The sequence below is a fragment of the Henckelia pumila genome, chromosome 1, assembly GCF_033568475.1.
Source record: "Henckelia pumila isolate YLH828 chromosome 1, ASM3356847v2, whole genome shotgun sequence".
Lineage (NCBI taxonomy): Eukaryota > Viridiplantae > Streptophyta > Magnoliopsida > Lamiales > Gesneriaceae > Henckelia > Henckelia pumila.
In genome coordinates, this window is record NC_133120.1 from 110,249,321 (window position 1) to 110,266,349 (window position 17,029).

The 17,029-nt window shown below is 28.7% G+C and overlaps 1 protein-coding gene and 1 long non-coding RNA gene across 2 annotated transcripts; both read left to right on the forward strand.

The window, feature by feature from the left end:
* The first annotated feature begins 9,492 nt into the window (after positions 1–9,492).
* LOC140876381 (uncharacterized) lies at positions 9,493–16,122 on the forward strand. The gene is made up of 2 exons (XR_012148773.1): positions 9,493–9,605; positions 15,415–16,122. It is a non-coding gene; the product is annotated as an uncharacterized lncRNA (long non-coding RNA).
* LOC140876436 (probable WRKY transcription factor 40) lies at positions 10,727–12,312 on the forward strand. The gene is made up of 3 exons (XM_073280394.1): positions 10,727–10,964; positions 11,704–11,820; positions 11,933–12,312. The coding sequence occupies exons 1-3, from the start codon at positions 10,740–10,742 to the stop codon at positions 12,287–12,289; spliced, it is 699 nt and encodes a 232-aa protein (XP_073136495.1). The 5' UTR covers positions 10,727–10,739; the 3' UTR covers positions 12,290–12,312.
* Positions 16,123–17,029: the final 907 nt, after the last annotated feature.

Below are 17,029 nucleotides of genomic sequence, written 5' to 3' on the forward strand. Positions count from 1 at the left end.
ATTCGATCTAAAATAATTGATATAGGTATCTTCAATAATAATAATAATAATAATAATTGATATAGGTGTTCAAAAGTCATTTTTTGAATTAACCGCCGGAGAAAGGAGAAAGAAAATTTTATCATTGGAGAAGATCAATAACGTCAAGTCTAAATAATATCATAAGTTAATAAATTTGCAATCAAGCTTGACCGAACATTTGAGGGTGATGATTTTGGAATATTTTATATTTTGGAATATATTCTATATTATCTTTTGTATATTTTGTAATTATATTTTTTCTTTTATTTCTTAGGTCTTCTAGTTGTATATAAACATTCTTGTATTCATTCTTGGGAATATATCAGAGAAATATTATTTCATCAGTTTCTACATGGTATCAGAAGTTTCTGGCATACGCCAATAAAATTTTCCTACCCTACTACATGCAGCAGCCGCCGCCCTCTTTCTCTGCCGCGTCGACCGCCGCCGTTTCCCATGGCAACCACCACCAATTCCGCTGCTGCTCCTGTTACTCCAGTCTCCTTCAATGCTGCTGCTCATGCGCCCTTGAAGCTCACCTCTTCCAACTTTCTCTCATGGCAACTGCAGTTCACGACCCTTCTTACTGGTCATGATCTGCTTGGATTTTTTGATGGTTCTCATCCCTGTCCACCCAAAAGCGTCACCACCGCCACATCTACTACATTGAATCCTGAGTACACCACCTGGATCCGCCAGGATCAACTAATTTTGAATATTATCATTGGATCAATGACTCCCTCATTGATTCCGTTTATTGCAACTGCCACCACCTCTGCAGCCGCTTGGAACACCATCACACTCACTTAAGGCAAGCCTTTCCGTGGCCGCATAACTCAGTTAAAGACGCAACTTCGCAATCCTGTGAAGGGTTCTCAGTCCATAACCGAATTCATGCAGTTCATAAAATCCAAAGCCGATGAACTGGCTCTCATGAACTCACCAGTTGACATCGAGGATCTTACGATCAAAGTTCTTCATGGTCTGGATGATGATTATAAAGAACTTGCTCATGCTATTCAGGCTCGTGATTCTGCAATCTCGTTTAAGGAACTGCATGATAAACTCCTCAATCATGAAGCGCATCTTACTGCTCGTCGGGACACTCATCTCACCCTTCTATAATTATTTTTTAATATTTATATTTATCTTTTTTATTATTAACATTGAGTTATAAATTTTTATTTTGTTTTTTTTTATTTTGAATAATTATATGTTTTTATTGTATTAATCAAGTAGTTTTTTTAGTTTATTTGTAATGTATTAAGAAGATGTTTTAGTTTTTAATGGTTATATACAGAGAAATTTTAATTTATTTGTAATGAACTAAGAAATTCTTTGAGTTTCTTCATAAATTTTCATAGAAATTTTTTTTAAAAAATATTGTTCGGGATTACCCTCTCCCGACCCGACGGGATCCCGAACATTCGGGTCCCGACACTTCTCGGGTGCGGGATCGGGAGAAAAAAAATATCTCAATTCTTATCAGGACGGAAATCGGGTAAGGGGATTACGGAACGGGTCCCGGCCCGATCCCACCCCTAGAACTAACTGCAACGTAACTACTACTTATTATTATTATTATTATTATTATTATTATTATTATTATTATTAAAATGAGGTGTCATATATGATATTAATTTAGTATGTTAAAAATGAACTCGATTTAACTAAAAAAAATATCGAGTTAAGTGGTTTTGGGTTCGGGTCATATCATGTTGGACTCGTAATATGATCCGATATAAATCATGTAATAATCGGGTTTTTGTTTATTGGGGTTGACTCAAGATGACTCAAAAATTATTATTATTATATATTATTAAGAAATATTAACTACATTAATTATATATATATATATATTGTATGTTTGAAAAAAATATATTTTTTATATTAATATAATAATATCGTCATGAAAGATTTATTTTGTAAAATATTTATTTTTTAAACAATTGTTTTTTATGTAGTAAGTATATTTTAATTTTGTTTTATAATTATAAATCAAATTGAAATCATATAAAAGCGATGGTTTTATTTTATGTGTTTAAATTAAAATATTATTTAATTTTATTATTATTATTATTATTATTTGTTATACATTTGTTATTTAATTATTTTTAAAAACACTAAAGAAAAATAAAAAAAATCAAATTGGTTAGCTTCGGATTGATCGAGTTAATGAGGTTCAGTTTGGTCTTTTTTGTGTTGATATATTCGAGTTCGAGTTGAGAAATTGTTTAATATTATATTGTGTCAATCTGACTCGAACTCATCGGACTCACCCTTCCTAAATTAACCTTGCAAAGTTCGTATGCGCATTGCGAATTTTATCCGTCAATGATATTTCTACAAGTACTAGAAAAAACAATCTTGAAGAGTGCATGATTCGAGGGAGAGTATAATTAACATATATAAAAGCTCTACGAGATTGTCTTAAATGTTAATTTTGTGAGATGAATCACCAACTGATCCAACTCATTAAAACTTTCTACGTAAAAAAATTATTATGTACATTTCATTGCATGCATAGATCCAATAGACTCATATTATAGATATAAGTTCGTGAGACCATCAGAAAAGTGATGATTAAGTGCGTGTGTATTATTTACAAAATAGCTGGTTTTAGAAGCTACGTCACTATTATTTTCAAATACAGATATCTAAGTTTTTGTAACACAGATGTAAAATGTGCTTGATTTTAAAAAATACATGATATATTATTTTATTAATATTTTTTTTAAAAAAATACATGATATATTATTTTTTAATTTTTTTTTGAAACGCTTTATATATATTTTTTAGAATTTTCACTTAAGATCAGTTTTCCTTTGGACGTGACGTTCCATATGTGCCGTAATCAACATAGGTCATCTTATTACGTTGGTCATGCCATATTCGATCGGTGACATACAAAAGCATGCCACTGGAGTCTAGAATAATCGAAGTCTTCGTCAACTTATAGAGTTGGTGCAAATAAATTTCAATCACAACTTCTATTTCTTCTTAAAAAATTATATGATCAAATGTTTTAATATATACTAAGTTCAATATTTGGAGATATTAAGATGAGGAACTTTGATTTAAATTAATTATAAAAGCTAGCTCAAGAGAAACTATTGTTCAAGTACATATATAAAATTCTCAGAAAATTTATTCAACCGATGTGAGACAAGTAACATACCTCTCACGTCCATAAATGAATATTTGGAACATGAATTTTACAAGATAACGAATGATCCAACTATGGACCCTCAAAAACATATATGACATAAGTCATAACGATGAGGTTGTATATAGTTAGGTCGAAGTTCGTCATATTAACATGGTATTAAAGACAGGTTCAGACCAGGTTCCGTTGTTATATGTCGGAATGCCATAGATGAGCCACCATTTAATGTCTCCACGTTCTAATTGTCTATTTCTGGGCGTGACGAGGGATGTGTTAGTTGTCTCGGTTGGATAAAGTTTTCGAGAGTTGAACATATGAGTTAGACATTAATCCTTCCCCTTGAGCAAGCATTTGGGATGGTTTAAGTTCAAGTCTATCATCTTAACAAAGGAAATTTTTTTAAAAAAACATCTTGGTCAATAGTTTTTTGTCTTTAATCTATAGGAAAATTTTTTTGTTGCTATTGTATGTTTGTCTCCTTGTGATTTTCGTTCTTTTTGTTGTCAGCTTTAATTGTTTGTCCACCATATTTGTTTTTGTTTTGTTTTGACAATTTTAGTACTTTTCTGACGTGGTCACGTGTTGGGGTTTTCAAATTTTTGATAAAACCGAAAAAATCAAAAAAATCAAATACCGAACCGAACCGAAAACCGTATTTTGTAATTCGGATGTAAATCTTAGAACCGAAGTTTATTTTGTTTCGGTTATGGATTATATATATGTCAAAACCAAACCGACCGAAAAAACCGAAAATTCATTAAATTAATGATTATATTTATATTTATATTTAATGAATAATCCTTTTGAATAATTCTTAGTTGATTGTTGTTTATGTAATTTATTGTTGTTTTTGTAATTTATAGTTGATTAATTGATGGTTGTTTAATGTAATTTTTAGTTGATTTTTGTTTATGTAATTCTTTTAAACTTTATTTTTAAAATTTTTACTAAGAAACCAGTTAAAAAGTTATCATATTATATTTTACAATATATTTATATTATTAATTTTAATAATCATATCAAACCGAAATAATCGAACCGTTTTGGTAGAAAATCGAACCGAATCGAAGAAAAATAGTTAGGATATCGGATTATATATTTCTAAAATTAAAACCTAAAAAAAAACAAAATAAAAAACCGAGAAAGGAATCGAACCGGCCGATGAACACCTCTACATTTTATTGTATTATGTATTATTGATCAAACCGATCAAACCGAACCGTATAAACCGATCCATTATAGTACAAAACAAAACCGGACCAACGTAAAACAGTTTGACTTTGGATTATATTTTTCATAAATCGAAAACCAAAAAACTGAATCGAATTAAACAAATTAAAACCGAATCGTCCTATTAACACCCCTAGTCACGTGGCTAATCGTCGGATATGGGTGATCACCAAAGACTTAACTACATGTTAATATAATGAGCTCCTTGACTATGTGTACATTGACTTAATATTTTTTTTTCTGACATTGCAAAATTAAAATTTATTTATCTCTTTCCCTGTGTGGCTGTGTCCCTTGTTTATTTGGGTTACTTCGATAGTAGCGTAAGAACATTGCATTCACTCTTCTTCTTCTTTTTCTTTTTTTCTTTTCCCCAAAAGATCTTTAATTTGTTCTGATTCGAGTGTTTTTTTTATATGTATAATTTTCTACAAGGAGCTTAAATTAAAATACCATTTGCTGCTCATGATGTGGTATAGCTTAATGAAAATATATGATGTCTCGACGGTGTCATATTCAATTGATTGGTCCTTCCGATCCATGGTCTATCTTTTTTTTTTTTCTTTTTTTTCCCTAGAAAATGATGATCTATCTTTTGGACTTGTCGATGCTACCTCATTAGGATAGTGGCCAATTGAGTATATCCAAATAGCCCAGATTTAATGCAAACGAGCTAGATGTTCATATGAGCATCAAAAGATGAGTCATTATTTTTTTTAGCGTGCTGAAAATATGCTCCGCTGGAGTATCAAGACTTCGTGGAACTTTCCCACTTCAATTTGACTCTCAAACTTATATATTGATTATTGAACTTAAGAATTTTAAGGGTTTACTATTGTCTATTTGCACGGGGTAATATGGGAAAATACCATGATCAAATTTTATTTTTAGAAAATAACCATCTTAAATATATTTGAGTGTATTCAAATACACATGAGAGAGTCATTTTTTAAAAGAAATATTTGAGCAAAGTCATTTTGTTAGTTGCTTCTATTTGTTCAAAACTAAAATTATTTTAGGAAAATTTAAAAAATCATCAATAAAATTATGTAATGATCAGAGAATAATTGCAATTTTAAATAAGGTTTCACAAAATCAATTAGAAGTCAGTTCGCATAGGGACATCTACTTCAATTAAAACTAGACTTTAGAGTCCATTGCACTCGATGCTTGCATATTATATATATATATATATATATATATATAATATGCAAGCATCGAGTGCAATGGACTCTAAAGTCTAGTTTTAATTGAAGTAGATGTCCCTATGCGAACTGACTAAAACTAGACTTTAGAGTCCATTGCACTCGATGCTTGCATATTATATATATATATATATATATATATATATATATATATATATAGTTATATTATGCTACCCAACAACTATGCTTAATTTCATGCTCACCATGTACAAGTTAACTCACCTATTGTATAATTATATTGGTCAACTCATTTATTGTACATGGTGGGCATGGAGTTGGGCATATTTTTTGGGCAGCATAACAAAACTCTATATATATATATATATATATATATATATATATATATATATATATAAATTTTGAATACATAAATTTTTAATAATAATTAATTTTCATATTATTTTTGGGATTTACACCATGAATAAAATACTCAAAAGTTTATATTATAATATAGGAATATTTAGCAATCACAAAAATTTTAAAATCAAATAAGATGTGATAATTATAGACAAAGTGTAAATAAGTTAGTTATTTTATATTTTTTAACATTATTAATATTATTTAGATGAAGAAATAATTGTAATTCTCATTTAAGTTTCACAAAATTAATTGAAATTCAGTTCGTATACAGAGAATATTTTTAATTAAATAGTAAGAGATAAGATATAGTAATATTTCAATATTATACTCAATTTTAATATTAATGAATTGTTTTGTTTTATAAAAAAAATCAAATTTATGCCACAAATTTTGAAATTTTTTAAGGCATATATTTATTATATATTATTTTTCTGTCTAAAAGTGTGAATAAAAGGATAAATTTTTACAATTATGAATCTACAACTTTGCCTTTTTATTTTACACAAATTTATGTAAAAATAAATACATATAAGGATATAAATGTAAAAGTTAAATATTGGCTATGACATAAAAGCAATATATTATATTAATTATCTATACCAATTATAATTATTATAAGGGAAAACTACAATTTTGGTCCTAAATGTTTGTCGCTTTGCGATTTCGATCCTCTATGTTTTTCATAGTTCAGTTTTAGTCCTGCATGTTCCGATTTTTGGCAATTTCAGTCTTTTTTCTTCGAAAATGCTTACGTGACACTATACACGTCAGATCCACATCAGCACTGCATTGTTGCCACATCAGAGCCACATCGGAAAAAGAACTTAAATTGCTAAAAAAAATAAAGATAACAGACTAAAACTGAAATCTGAAAATATAGAGGCTTGAAATTGCAAAGTGACAAACATAACGATCAAAAAAGAAAAATTTTCCCTTATTATAAAATAATATTATTATTACTTATTATTATTATTATTATTATTAAAGTGTGAACCAAGGTAGTTTTTCATTATGTATTTTCAACTTTGTCCTTTGTTATTACACACTTGATAAATTTTATGAGGATACTTTTGTAAAATAAATTATTATGTTAAGGTCAAAATTGACAATGTGTGCATATTAGATAAGGTTCCAGTTTCCAAAAATATTGAAATATCAAAATACTTTAGTTTTTATTTTTTTTTAGATAAAGTGAACATATTTTTTCCACAAATTTTTTAATTAAATTAAATACTTATCCAGTTTCCTAAAAGATTGAAATACCAAAATACTTTAGTTTTTATTTGTTTGTAGATGTAATGACATATTTTTTCAACAAAAAATCTTATGTATTTTAATTTGCGTAAGGATCTATTGAACTAAATAATTATATCATGAGTTCATAAATATAACAAAATATCATATTTTTAAATTTTATTAATACTAGTCGCGTCTGCATACGCGTTGCGTGTATGATTAAAATATGAATATTATTTATTGCATACATATATTATATGTTTGTTTTAAATCAATTTTAACTTTAAAAATAAAATGAGTTGCGTGTGAGAATAAAATATGAACATTATTTATTGTATACATGTATTATATTTTTGTTTAGAATAAATTTAAATTTGAATATAAAATGAAAGCACAAAAATAGAGATTATAATGGAAAAATGAAAGTTAAAATAGAGATAGAGATTTAGTTCCTTTTTTAAAGGGTATTTTAGATATTTCGTATTTGGCTTCGCCAAATTAATTTTAATTCTGTTACTATGTGGTGCTCTTCTTTAATAAGATAGTAAGATATATATATATATATATATATATATATATATATATATATAAATTAAATTACACATCGGTGTTAAAATAAATCAATTCATTAAGTTTTAATCCAAAATAATAATTAAAGAACAAACCAACACACAAATATCATATATGTAAAATTTGAACTTTAAAAAATTAACTATTTTTCCTCCTCAAAAATCTAAAAACTATAATAATTATTTTATGAGATGATGTTATAATTAACGAAAAAATATTTTTACAAGAGTTGGAGATGAATATCTTCAATTGTTTTTAGCAAAACTATAAGATTGATATTATTTCAATATTATTGATGTATGTATATATATATATGTGTGTGTTAATCAATCTACTGTTGGTTAGTTAATAAGCAATGAGAGCATTGTAAGCAAAAAGAGATCCGTAGATTTCAAAAAATGAGAAATAAAAAAAAATAGAATGTCCAACGAATACATTGATCGTTAACGATACTGACATACAAGTAATGAAAGACGATAATATACCAGAATGCAGATGAGAATGATGAAATTATTGTTATTCTTTGCAAGTAAATATTTTTAGCATAAAAAAGAGACCGTCTGATTAAATAATAACGATAGAAAAATGCAAATGATTGATGAAGATAGTATCACAAGAATTGTTAATGATTCTTTCATGGAGAAAAAAAACACATGATATGAAAAATCATTAAAGAGAGAAAAATCCCAAATATAAAATAAAAAAAATATTTGACGCAATAATTTAAATTAAGGTTTAGAATACATTATTTATACCATTTTTTTCATAAATCAATAGTGATCAACATATAACATAGAAAATTACAAAATCATATTAATTTAATATAATTTGATTAACATATCTCATTTATTAACAAATAAAGAATAAAATATCATACAAACATAGAGATATAAAATAAGACGAATTCATGGTAAGCATGTCATAATTTTTCAAAATTAATAAAAAAAATAGAAAACTCGATCGAGCTGTAATAATTACATAAGTTTCAATATCAATATTGTGTTAATTTAAAATTACAATAAACGTAACACTTATATTTATAAGCTTACATGAATTATTGATAATATCTTATTCTAAACTGTTAATTTGGATGTAAAATAATCATTACCGTAAATAATACAAACATTGAAACTGCAAGTGTTACATTATTCGAAAATATTGCAAATATTTTTATTAGTTCCAATGTCGAATATTATATTAATTACATCACTAAGACATGTAATAGGTTTTTTTTTCCAAAAAATGTATATTATTATCATGAAAAGCATTTATTAACTGCGTGTTAATATCTTCTCATCCCAATTAATTTATTTAACAACGTTTATTGACAAAAAAAAATGTTTTCACGTGCATCGCACATGACTTTTACTAGTATACATAAGTGTGCGTGTGTCCCCGATATCATAAAATAATCAAATTAAACGAAGTAAGCCAGATCATGTGAATTTTGGGTTGTGTGTGTTCCACGATCGGCTGGTTTAAATTAACAGCATCTAGACTAATAATATATTAATTCAAAATGAAAATTCTCCATGATCAACTCGATCAATTTCGTACCTGCTTCTCGATTTTCCATGAATAATACAAAGACTATATAAAGACTTTGACTTGAGGATTTATTCATCTTTTCACCTATATAAATAGATCGATATGCTTCTCTGGCCATAATTATATTCCATCTGAAACAAATATATATATATATATATATTGCAGCACAGTAAAGCTTCGAAGTTGCAGAGATGGACGACGTATCGGTGGACACAACCCTTACTATCGACCTCAAAGTTGACTCGTCTCGCAGCTCCAGTGAAAACCTGGTACGTCCCACATATTTCGAAATCAAGATTTCTATTATTCATGAATATATATATATATATATATATATATTTATATAATGATTTATATTTTATTTCATGAGATATTTCATTAGGCGACTGGCACTGTCTATATTTACATGTATCAGATATTATTGATGTGATACTGTACAATTTATATATGTTTTTAATGCAACATCGACTCTCCGGCGAGAAGAATATGTCGAACCAAGGATCGATTTTTAATACTGAAAGAACAAAAAGCTAAAATGGGCCGATTTACAGGATGATTTTTGTGATTTAATTCTCGATTAAAAAAAATGCTTTAAAATCTGTGCTTATATGGAGTCATAATTTAATGCCACCAATTTATCAGTAAATGAGACATTGTCAGCATGCGAGTTTAGACTAGTTTTGGTTTAAGTTTTAATTTTTTCCTGGCTTCATATTTTACTAGTTAAAAACTTTACTATTATATATACTAGTACTCGGGTGTTCAATTTGTTTTTTTTTTTTTAAAGAAAAACCCAAAAAAGTAAGAGAACAATTTTGAATTTTTTTTTGTAATTAAATAAATTAATTTTATAAAAGTGACATTTTCGTAAATAAATAATTATCAATTGACAAAATAAAATGATATTTTGATAATTAAATATATATTAAAGTGCAAAAAAAAAAAAAGTTAGTCATACCAACTACCAACTCATCAACTTTAATAAAATAGAATATATATATATATATATATTAGTTTTGTTATCCTTCACACTAGTGTGCAGGGTAACATGAGCGCTAGCTAGCGGAACTGGCCGCACCCAACTTACAACGTTTTTTTATTTTGAAAAAAATATTAAGATGTTCAGCTGAACATTAAATGTTGAATAGATATGGAGGTGCGACTCCCGGCCCCAAAAACATAAATGGACCCGCCCCCTGTTGATTCTTGGTAACAATAGTTTTGAGCTTTATAACAACGCGATTATGATAAAAAAAAAATATATAATAAAATAAAATAAAATAAACCAAGCATGGATTTGAAGTAATTATTTTTTTCATCTTTAATACATGTGCATATTAAAATTCAATATGCAGCTCGAAAAGTTAGATGAAATAAAAGCCGAGAACAGGAGACTGAAGGACATGCTCGCAGATGTCGGTAAAAATTACATTAGCCTGATATTGCAAAAATGCTCTGAGAATCAAAATCTCTCAAAAAGTATATCAAACAGAAGCGTCCACGACTTTGAAAACTTCGGAAATAACTCGTCGAATCCGAGATTCTACGGTGCTAAATTGTCATCAGATCACAGGAACTCAGATGTTTCAAGAGTTTATGTACCGGTCGATCCATCGGATATGAGCCTAGTAAGTTTGTGAGCAACTTGAGACCTTCATTTCAACAAATTAATTCTCATAGATTATTACTTGATATTATCATATATAAATCGATATGATTAATAATATTAAATTAGTCCTGGACATTTGCATTGTTAAAATTATGATTTTCTCGACTCAACATTCAAATTGTATATTCCGTTGCTAGAGATCAATGATCTCATGCATATACAATTAGTTAATTTTCACATGACGTGTTGCGCGACAAGTGTATATATTATATAAATTTAAGTAATGTTTGGGAGAACTGAAAATTATTTCTTAGAAACTCTCTCAAACACTATTTTACATAAATACTTGTTTCACACGTTGTGCGTATTCACATTTTTACATAAATACTTATTTCACACGTTGTGCGTATTCACATGCATGGTTAGTTTCACACTGCCTTTAGTGTAATATCAAGTACTATTGATTCAATTGTTATAAGAGGGCCACGTATATTTTTTCACACGATCATATAATGCATCGGTTCATGTTTAAAAAAAAAATGACACGCGCGTAACCCTTTTAATTACCACAATTTGATCAAAATTTGGTGCAATATTACCTCAAGAGTAGGTAGGGTCGAATAAATCTACGAACAAGTAATATAATATATTTGTGCAACACATGGTGACTTCAACTGTCAAAGTCAATTTTTATTTTGTTTTATATATGTACATATGCATAATGCTTACGACTAATTCTTGAATTGTCTATAATGCAGATAGTGAAGGACGGATATCACTGGAGAAAGTACGGCCAGAAGGTCACCAAAGATAATCCATCCCCTAGAGCTTATTACAAGTGCTCTTTCGCCCCAATTTGCCCCGTAAAAAAGAAGGTGAAAATAAGAGATACGTCTCAAAAAATATATGCAATTATGATCAATTTTTTTTTCATAACACCGGGGGTTGGGGTTTTTTCGCCATCAACGTTCTAGTAATCTTGTGTAGGTGCAAAGAAGCGCCGATGATCAATCCCTTTTACTAGTCACATATGAAGGCCATCACAACCACCATGACAGCTTCCACCGCCACAACCTCCCTTCCAGGGCGGAGATTCCGGTGACGTTACAGGAAATACTAGCCGACTCGTTGTCCAAACAGGGCGGAGGCTCGACCGATCCCAAAGTATACACCAAGACTCATTGTGCGACCACGAGTGATTATGAGACGAGTGAACTCCACCAGTTTTTGGTTCAACAAATGGCTTCATCCTTGACAAGAAACCCCAGCTTCAGAGACGCCGTTGCAGCGACGGTGACGGGGAAAATACTAGACGAGAATATATTACATAAAACGAAGAAATGATGGACTATATTCTTGATCAAAACAAAGGGACCAAATTTCATGCCTTCTTCCTCAAAAACATGCATGTTGTATATGTATATGTGCAATTGCATAACTTTATCGTATAAATAATCTATCAAATTTAATAATTTACGAAATTAAACCACTTTTTCACTCTCGGCCACACCTATTTATAATTAACGTAGTGTTCATAAGAATTTATTTTAATTGTTTCAATGTGTCTGGACAAAAAATGTTTGGAAATTGCATGTAAAAATTGTGAAAAACTTAAAATAAGCTATTGCTAACACTAAAGTTAATTTGAATAACAGAGGAGGGCTTTCAGTTCAGGCCTAGTCATTAAATTAGATAGGGAACCAAAACAAGAATTATTGGTCTTTTTTTTTCCATACAGCTAAAGTTTAAACATTGACATTATTTGTGGTGTGCCATAAGAAAATATTGTATACTTTCGAAAAAAAACATTATTTGAAAGGCCCATTTCAACTTTAGACATTGAATTATATGTATTAGCCCACTTAGCCACAGTGAGCGGATAAATGGTTGATCCAAACCCACTCGACCGAAGTTCGCACTCATTACATTATTCGTAGGTTGTAATTAATCTCAATTTAATTATAATTGGACTTTCTTAATTTATGAGGTCTAACTCAAACGAATATCGTTTCACGGAACTTATTCATGAAACAGGTAGATCCGATTCATAAATATAATGAAAACTATAATATTTTTTTGAAAAAAATAATATTTTTTCATTGTTCGAATCGAATAGGAGATCTATTCACAAATTAACACGTGAGATCCATATCTTATAATAGTTTTTGTGAACTCCACACATGCCTCCGAAAAAGGTCTTCACATATTTTATATATACTATTAATACCTGAGGCACACACTGTAATATAATAAACAGATATTATATATGACATAAATGTAATGTATTTATATTTTTAAACAGATATTATATATGACATAAATGTAATGTATTTATATTTTTAAAGTGTTTTCATATAAATGATGTTTAAGATTAATTAAAAACTAAAAATCTAAAAAATATTATTTTTTTAAAAACTCCTAGATGTGTTATCAAAATATAATTGTTAAAACTATTTTTTTGTAATATTCTTTTATGTTGATTGTTAAATAAGGATCTAATCATTTAAAATTCAAAAGTGCAGATAATGATGAAAGAATATTTTGTTAGATATGATAGTCATTTTTTTGAATAATAGATATGATAGTCATAGATAAATTAAAAATTGAACAAGATAGGTTTTTTTTTATGAGATTTTGTTTTATTTAAGAGAGATAAATTTTTAATTTATCTAACTACCTACTATCCATATAAATGAGATATGAACCCCAAATCACATGTATCTTGGGACATCCAAGAGATCCTCGGCTCTGGAGTAGACATGCAATTTTGCAGTAGACTTCATGTTATGAAGTCAAACTATATATTGGCGGAAAGAGCATTAGTATTAATGTTATCTTAACAAAAAAAATAAATAAATAAAATTAGCGTCGATGTTGTTTTATATAGAAATTAACACACGTTGATTTTGTTGTGTTGAATAGAAATTTATTGACCCACTTTGATTGATCAAATCACCAGCGTCTAGTTTTCACATGGGTTCAAATGTATTTTCATCGTATATCCGGATATACGACAAACTAATGTATAGAAAGTTAATATGGTCGCTTCTTGATTTCAAATTCATGATCAAAAGTTCAAACCCTCAAAAAAAAAAAAATCATGATCAATGAATCTAGCTTGACCGCGTGTTTAGTCATTAGCTAGTATTTTTGCTTCTGTGAAATTTTTTTTTAAAAAAAGAAATAATAAACGAATAAAAGACGTAATTCTTTGGAAAAAGGATCGAAGTTATTGCCTTGTTTATTTTTGTTTCTGTGAATGATATTTCTCCGAAATTAAAAAAAAAAACAAAAAAAAAACACACACACACACACACGCACACACACAGTTAGGATGACATTTCAAAACATGAGATTGAGAGTAAGTGCGTGCAACAAACATAGGTAATAATTTGGCAGTATAATTTAATTTTAATTATTGACATTTGATATTGAGAATAACTAATTTAATTTTTGGTTTAAGAGAAATTTCATTATATTTATTTATGTTTTGTAATGAATTATTCTCAAAAAAATTATATTTTTTAAGAATTTCTGTCAAATTTTTGTTTTTTTTTTTAATACGACTAATAATTAATGAAAAAGAAATACACAGTCTCATGTATTTTTAATAAAATATTTATGAATGGGTTATTTGTATTTTCAAGTTGGCTAGTTTCGTTAACAAAATGAATATAAAATTATACAAGTGAAACATACCTATTAATTTACAAATGCAATAAAAATTTCTAAGTTAATATAAAGCTATATATAATATATTATATAATATTTAATATTTTTGTTAGATATGGTAAATAATAAATGAAAACAAGGCATTTTTTGGGTAGCAAAACAGAGAGAAGAAACAAAAAAAAGCTGAAAGATGCTGATGAATATTTTAGTGAAACTAATAAAATAATGAGAAAATAAAAAAATTGGCAATAATGGATATGGACGAGAAAATCAAAACTACAGTACCATTATTTGATTCATCTATGAATGGACAATGATGATAAAAAGCTATTCGAACTCCCATTATGGAAGAACTTGTGCGAAGAAGATAGTGTTAATTATAGAACGTATTTAACATAAAAATATAAATTAAGAGACCTAGTATGTTGCCTTTAAGTTAACATGAATAAATAATTTGGAAAAATAATAAAAATATAAGAAAATATTTAATTGAACAAGATTCAAATAGAGATAATGATATATATATATATATATATATATATATATATATATATATGTTCTGTTTGAAAAGAAAAAATAGTGATATATTTATTTTAAGAGATCCAATTTTTAAATTTTATGCTTGAACTTTTGAAATCTCAAATACGATATTGCCCTCAACATAATATAAACTAATTAGCCAGAACTATCACATCATTTTCATTATAGTTGTTATGATCAAACGCTTACCATTATGTCAAAAACTATAGTTGTTAGCCTAAGCACAAATTTATTTTCTTATACTTGTGGTTGCGCAGATGGGCCGGGTTGTTGACCCAATGAGTCTAGCGAGGAGCGTGTCTTACTGTTTGTGTCATCTCATATCCCTTCCTTTCCCTGACCCAACAGAAAACATTTGTTGAAGTATGCTTTTATCTTCTTGACTGGAAATGAAAATAGTATGGATAAGATCGAAGAGCAGTGGTTAGATGAGCTTAGTGTCAAATAAGTTCATGGTCAGACCAACTCTGAGATCGGATCGAAGTCTATGCATGGGCAGATGATTTCTATGAGCAGATCGATTGTCTGTGGAGTTGAATCTTGATGCGAGAAGGCATATCAAAGCTGTATGGGCAGATCGATTGCTTCAAGACGAAAAGAACTTATCGAGTTTGGGTCATGTTGACTTAAAGAATAAGCCAAGCAACTTACCAACTTAAAAGCTCAAGAAGAAAGTCGGTGTTTTTTCTCTATATAAACGGATGAAAGTAGCTGTAACAGAATAACAAAAACAACAAATTCTTCAACCTCGAGAAACGATTTCGAGAGAGAAGAAGGAAAAGAATTCAGAGAGAGAGAGAACTGAGGCGCAGATTGTGACGGAAGAATTCAAAGATTTGAGTCTTGAATCGAGTCTGTATCTAGCGTTAGAGTTAATCTGATCTTAATTGTAAAAGCTTTGTTTCTGGGCTTGAATTGTATCTTCTTCTTGGTTTGTGATTAATATAAGTGTTGTGTTGCTCTTCCGTGAATATAGGCACATTTATTGTCGAACTACGTAAATACTTGTGTTGTTTAAATCGATTTCGCGTGAGTTTGATGATTGATATGTGTGTTGGGTTTTAATCGGATTTCTGGGATTGTGTTTTTGTTGCTGTATGTGGTCAATTTTCTGGAGAATATCAAATTTATTCTATTGATCATAACAGTATTACCCGTTAAGATCTGATGTCCTTTTACAACCACCTAACCAACCAGATCAAGTAGCGAAACTTCAACAATTTGACGCACTAAAGCTTCCCAGTATGTCACCATCTTAGTACTACTTTCACCCTTACACGTTTAACCCAATCATAGTTTTGAAGCAATATATATACTTTCTTAGCTCTGTTCGACCAATAAAAATATGAATTTGAGTACTAAATAAGAAGAAAGATAAAGTAGTTTTCTTATTAATTTATTTGTATTCATTAGCATGTCTAAAGACATAATAGATATTCTCATTGTGGTGGGTCATGTTTCTTCTTAAAAATATGCCTCTATTGACTTTATGATTTTGTAATTTACTAACTTTGGAAAGATAGGGTAAAACTGGAAATTCGTTTATATAATTTATATTTTCAATTAATTTCTTAACTTATGTGGAAAAAAATAAATATTTCTAAATAACTGAGACGAATATAATATGTCTATTCTACCGAGTAATGAGATACTATTCTTATGAAATTACTTTGAGAATATATCCAATAATCTATATCCATCCTTGTGCGTGCGGTCCAGATAAAAAATAACCTCCTCTACATGACCACATTGAAAATAAATATGGATGATTGATATACACTTGGGCCATTATCCTTGAGATAAGTTGAATAAATAGTACAAGTGGTAGATAAATTTATGAGCCACAATCACATCAAATAGCATTTTAATATG

What these genes read in the sequence shown, in the direction of transcription:
- LOC140876436 (XM_073280394.1), top strand. Translation starts at nt 10,740, where the DNA reads ATGCTCGCAGATGTCGGTAAAAATTACATTAGCCTGATATTGCAAAAA. An exon ending in ATCCATCGGATATGAGCCTA is followed by an intron (nt 10,965 to 11,703) that starts GTAAGTTTGTGA and finishes TCTATAATGCAG; the next exon opens with ATAGTGAAGGACGGATATCA. An exon ending in TTTGCCCCGTAAAAAAGAAG is followed by an intron (nt 11,821 to 11,932) that starts GTGAAAATAAGA and finishes AATCTTGTGTAG; the next exon opens with GTGCAAAGAAGCGCCGATGA.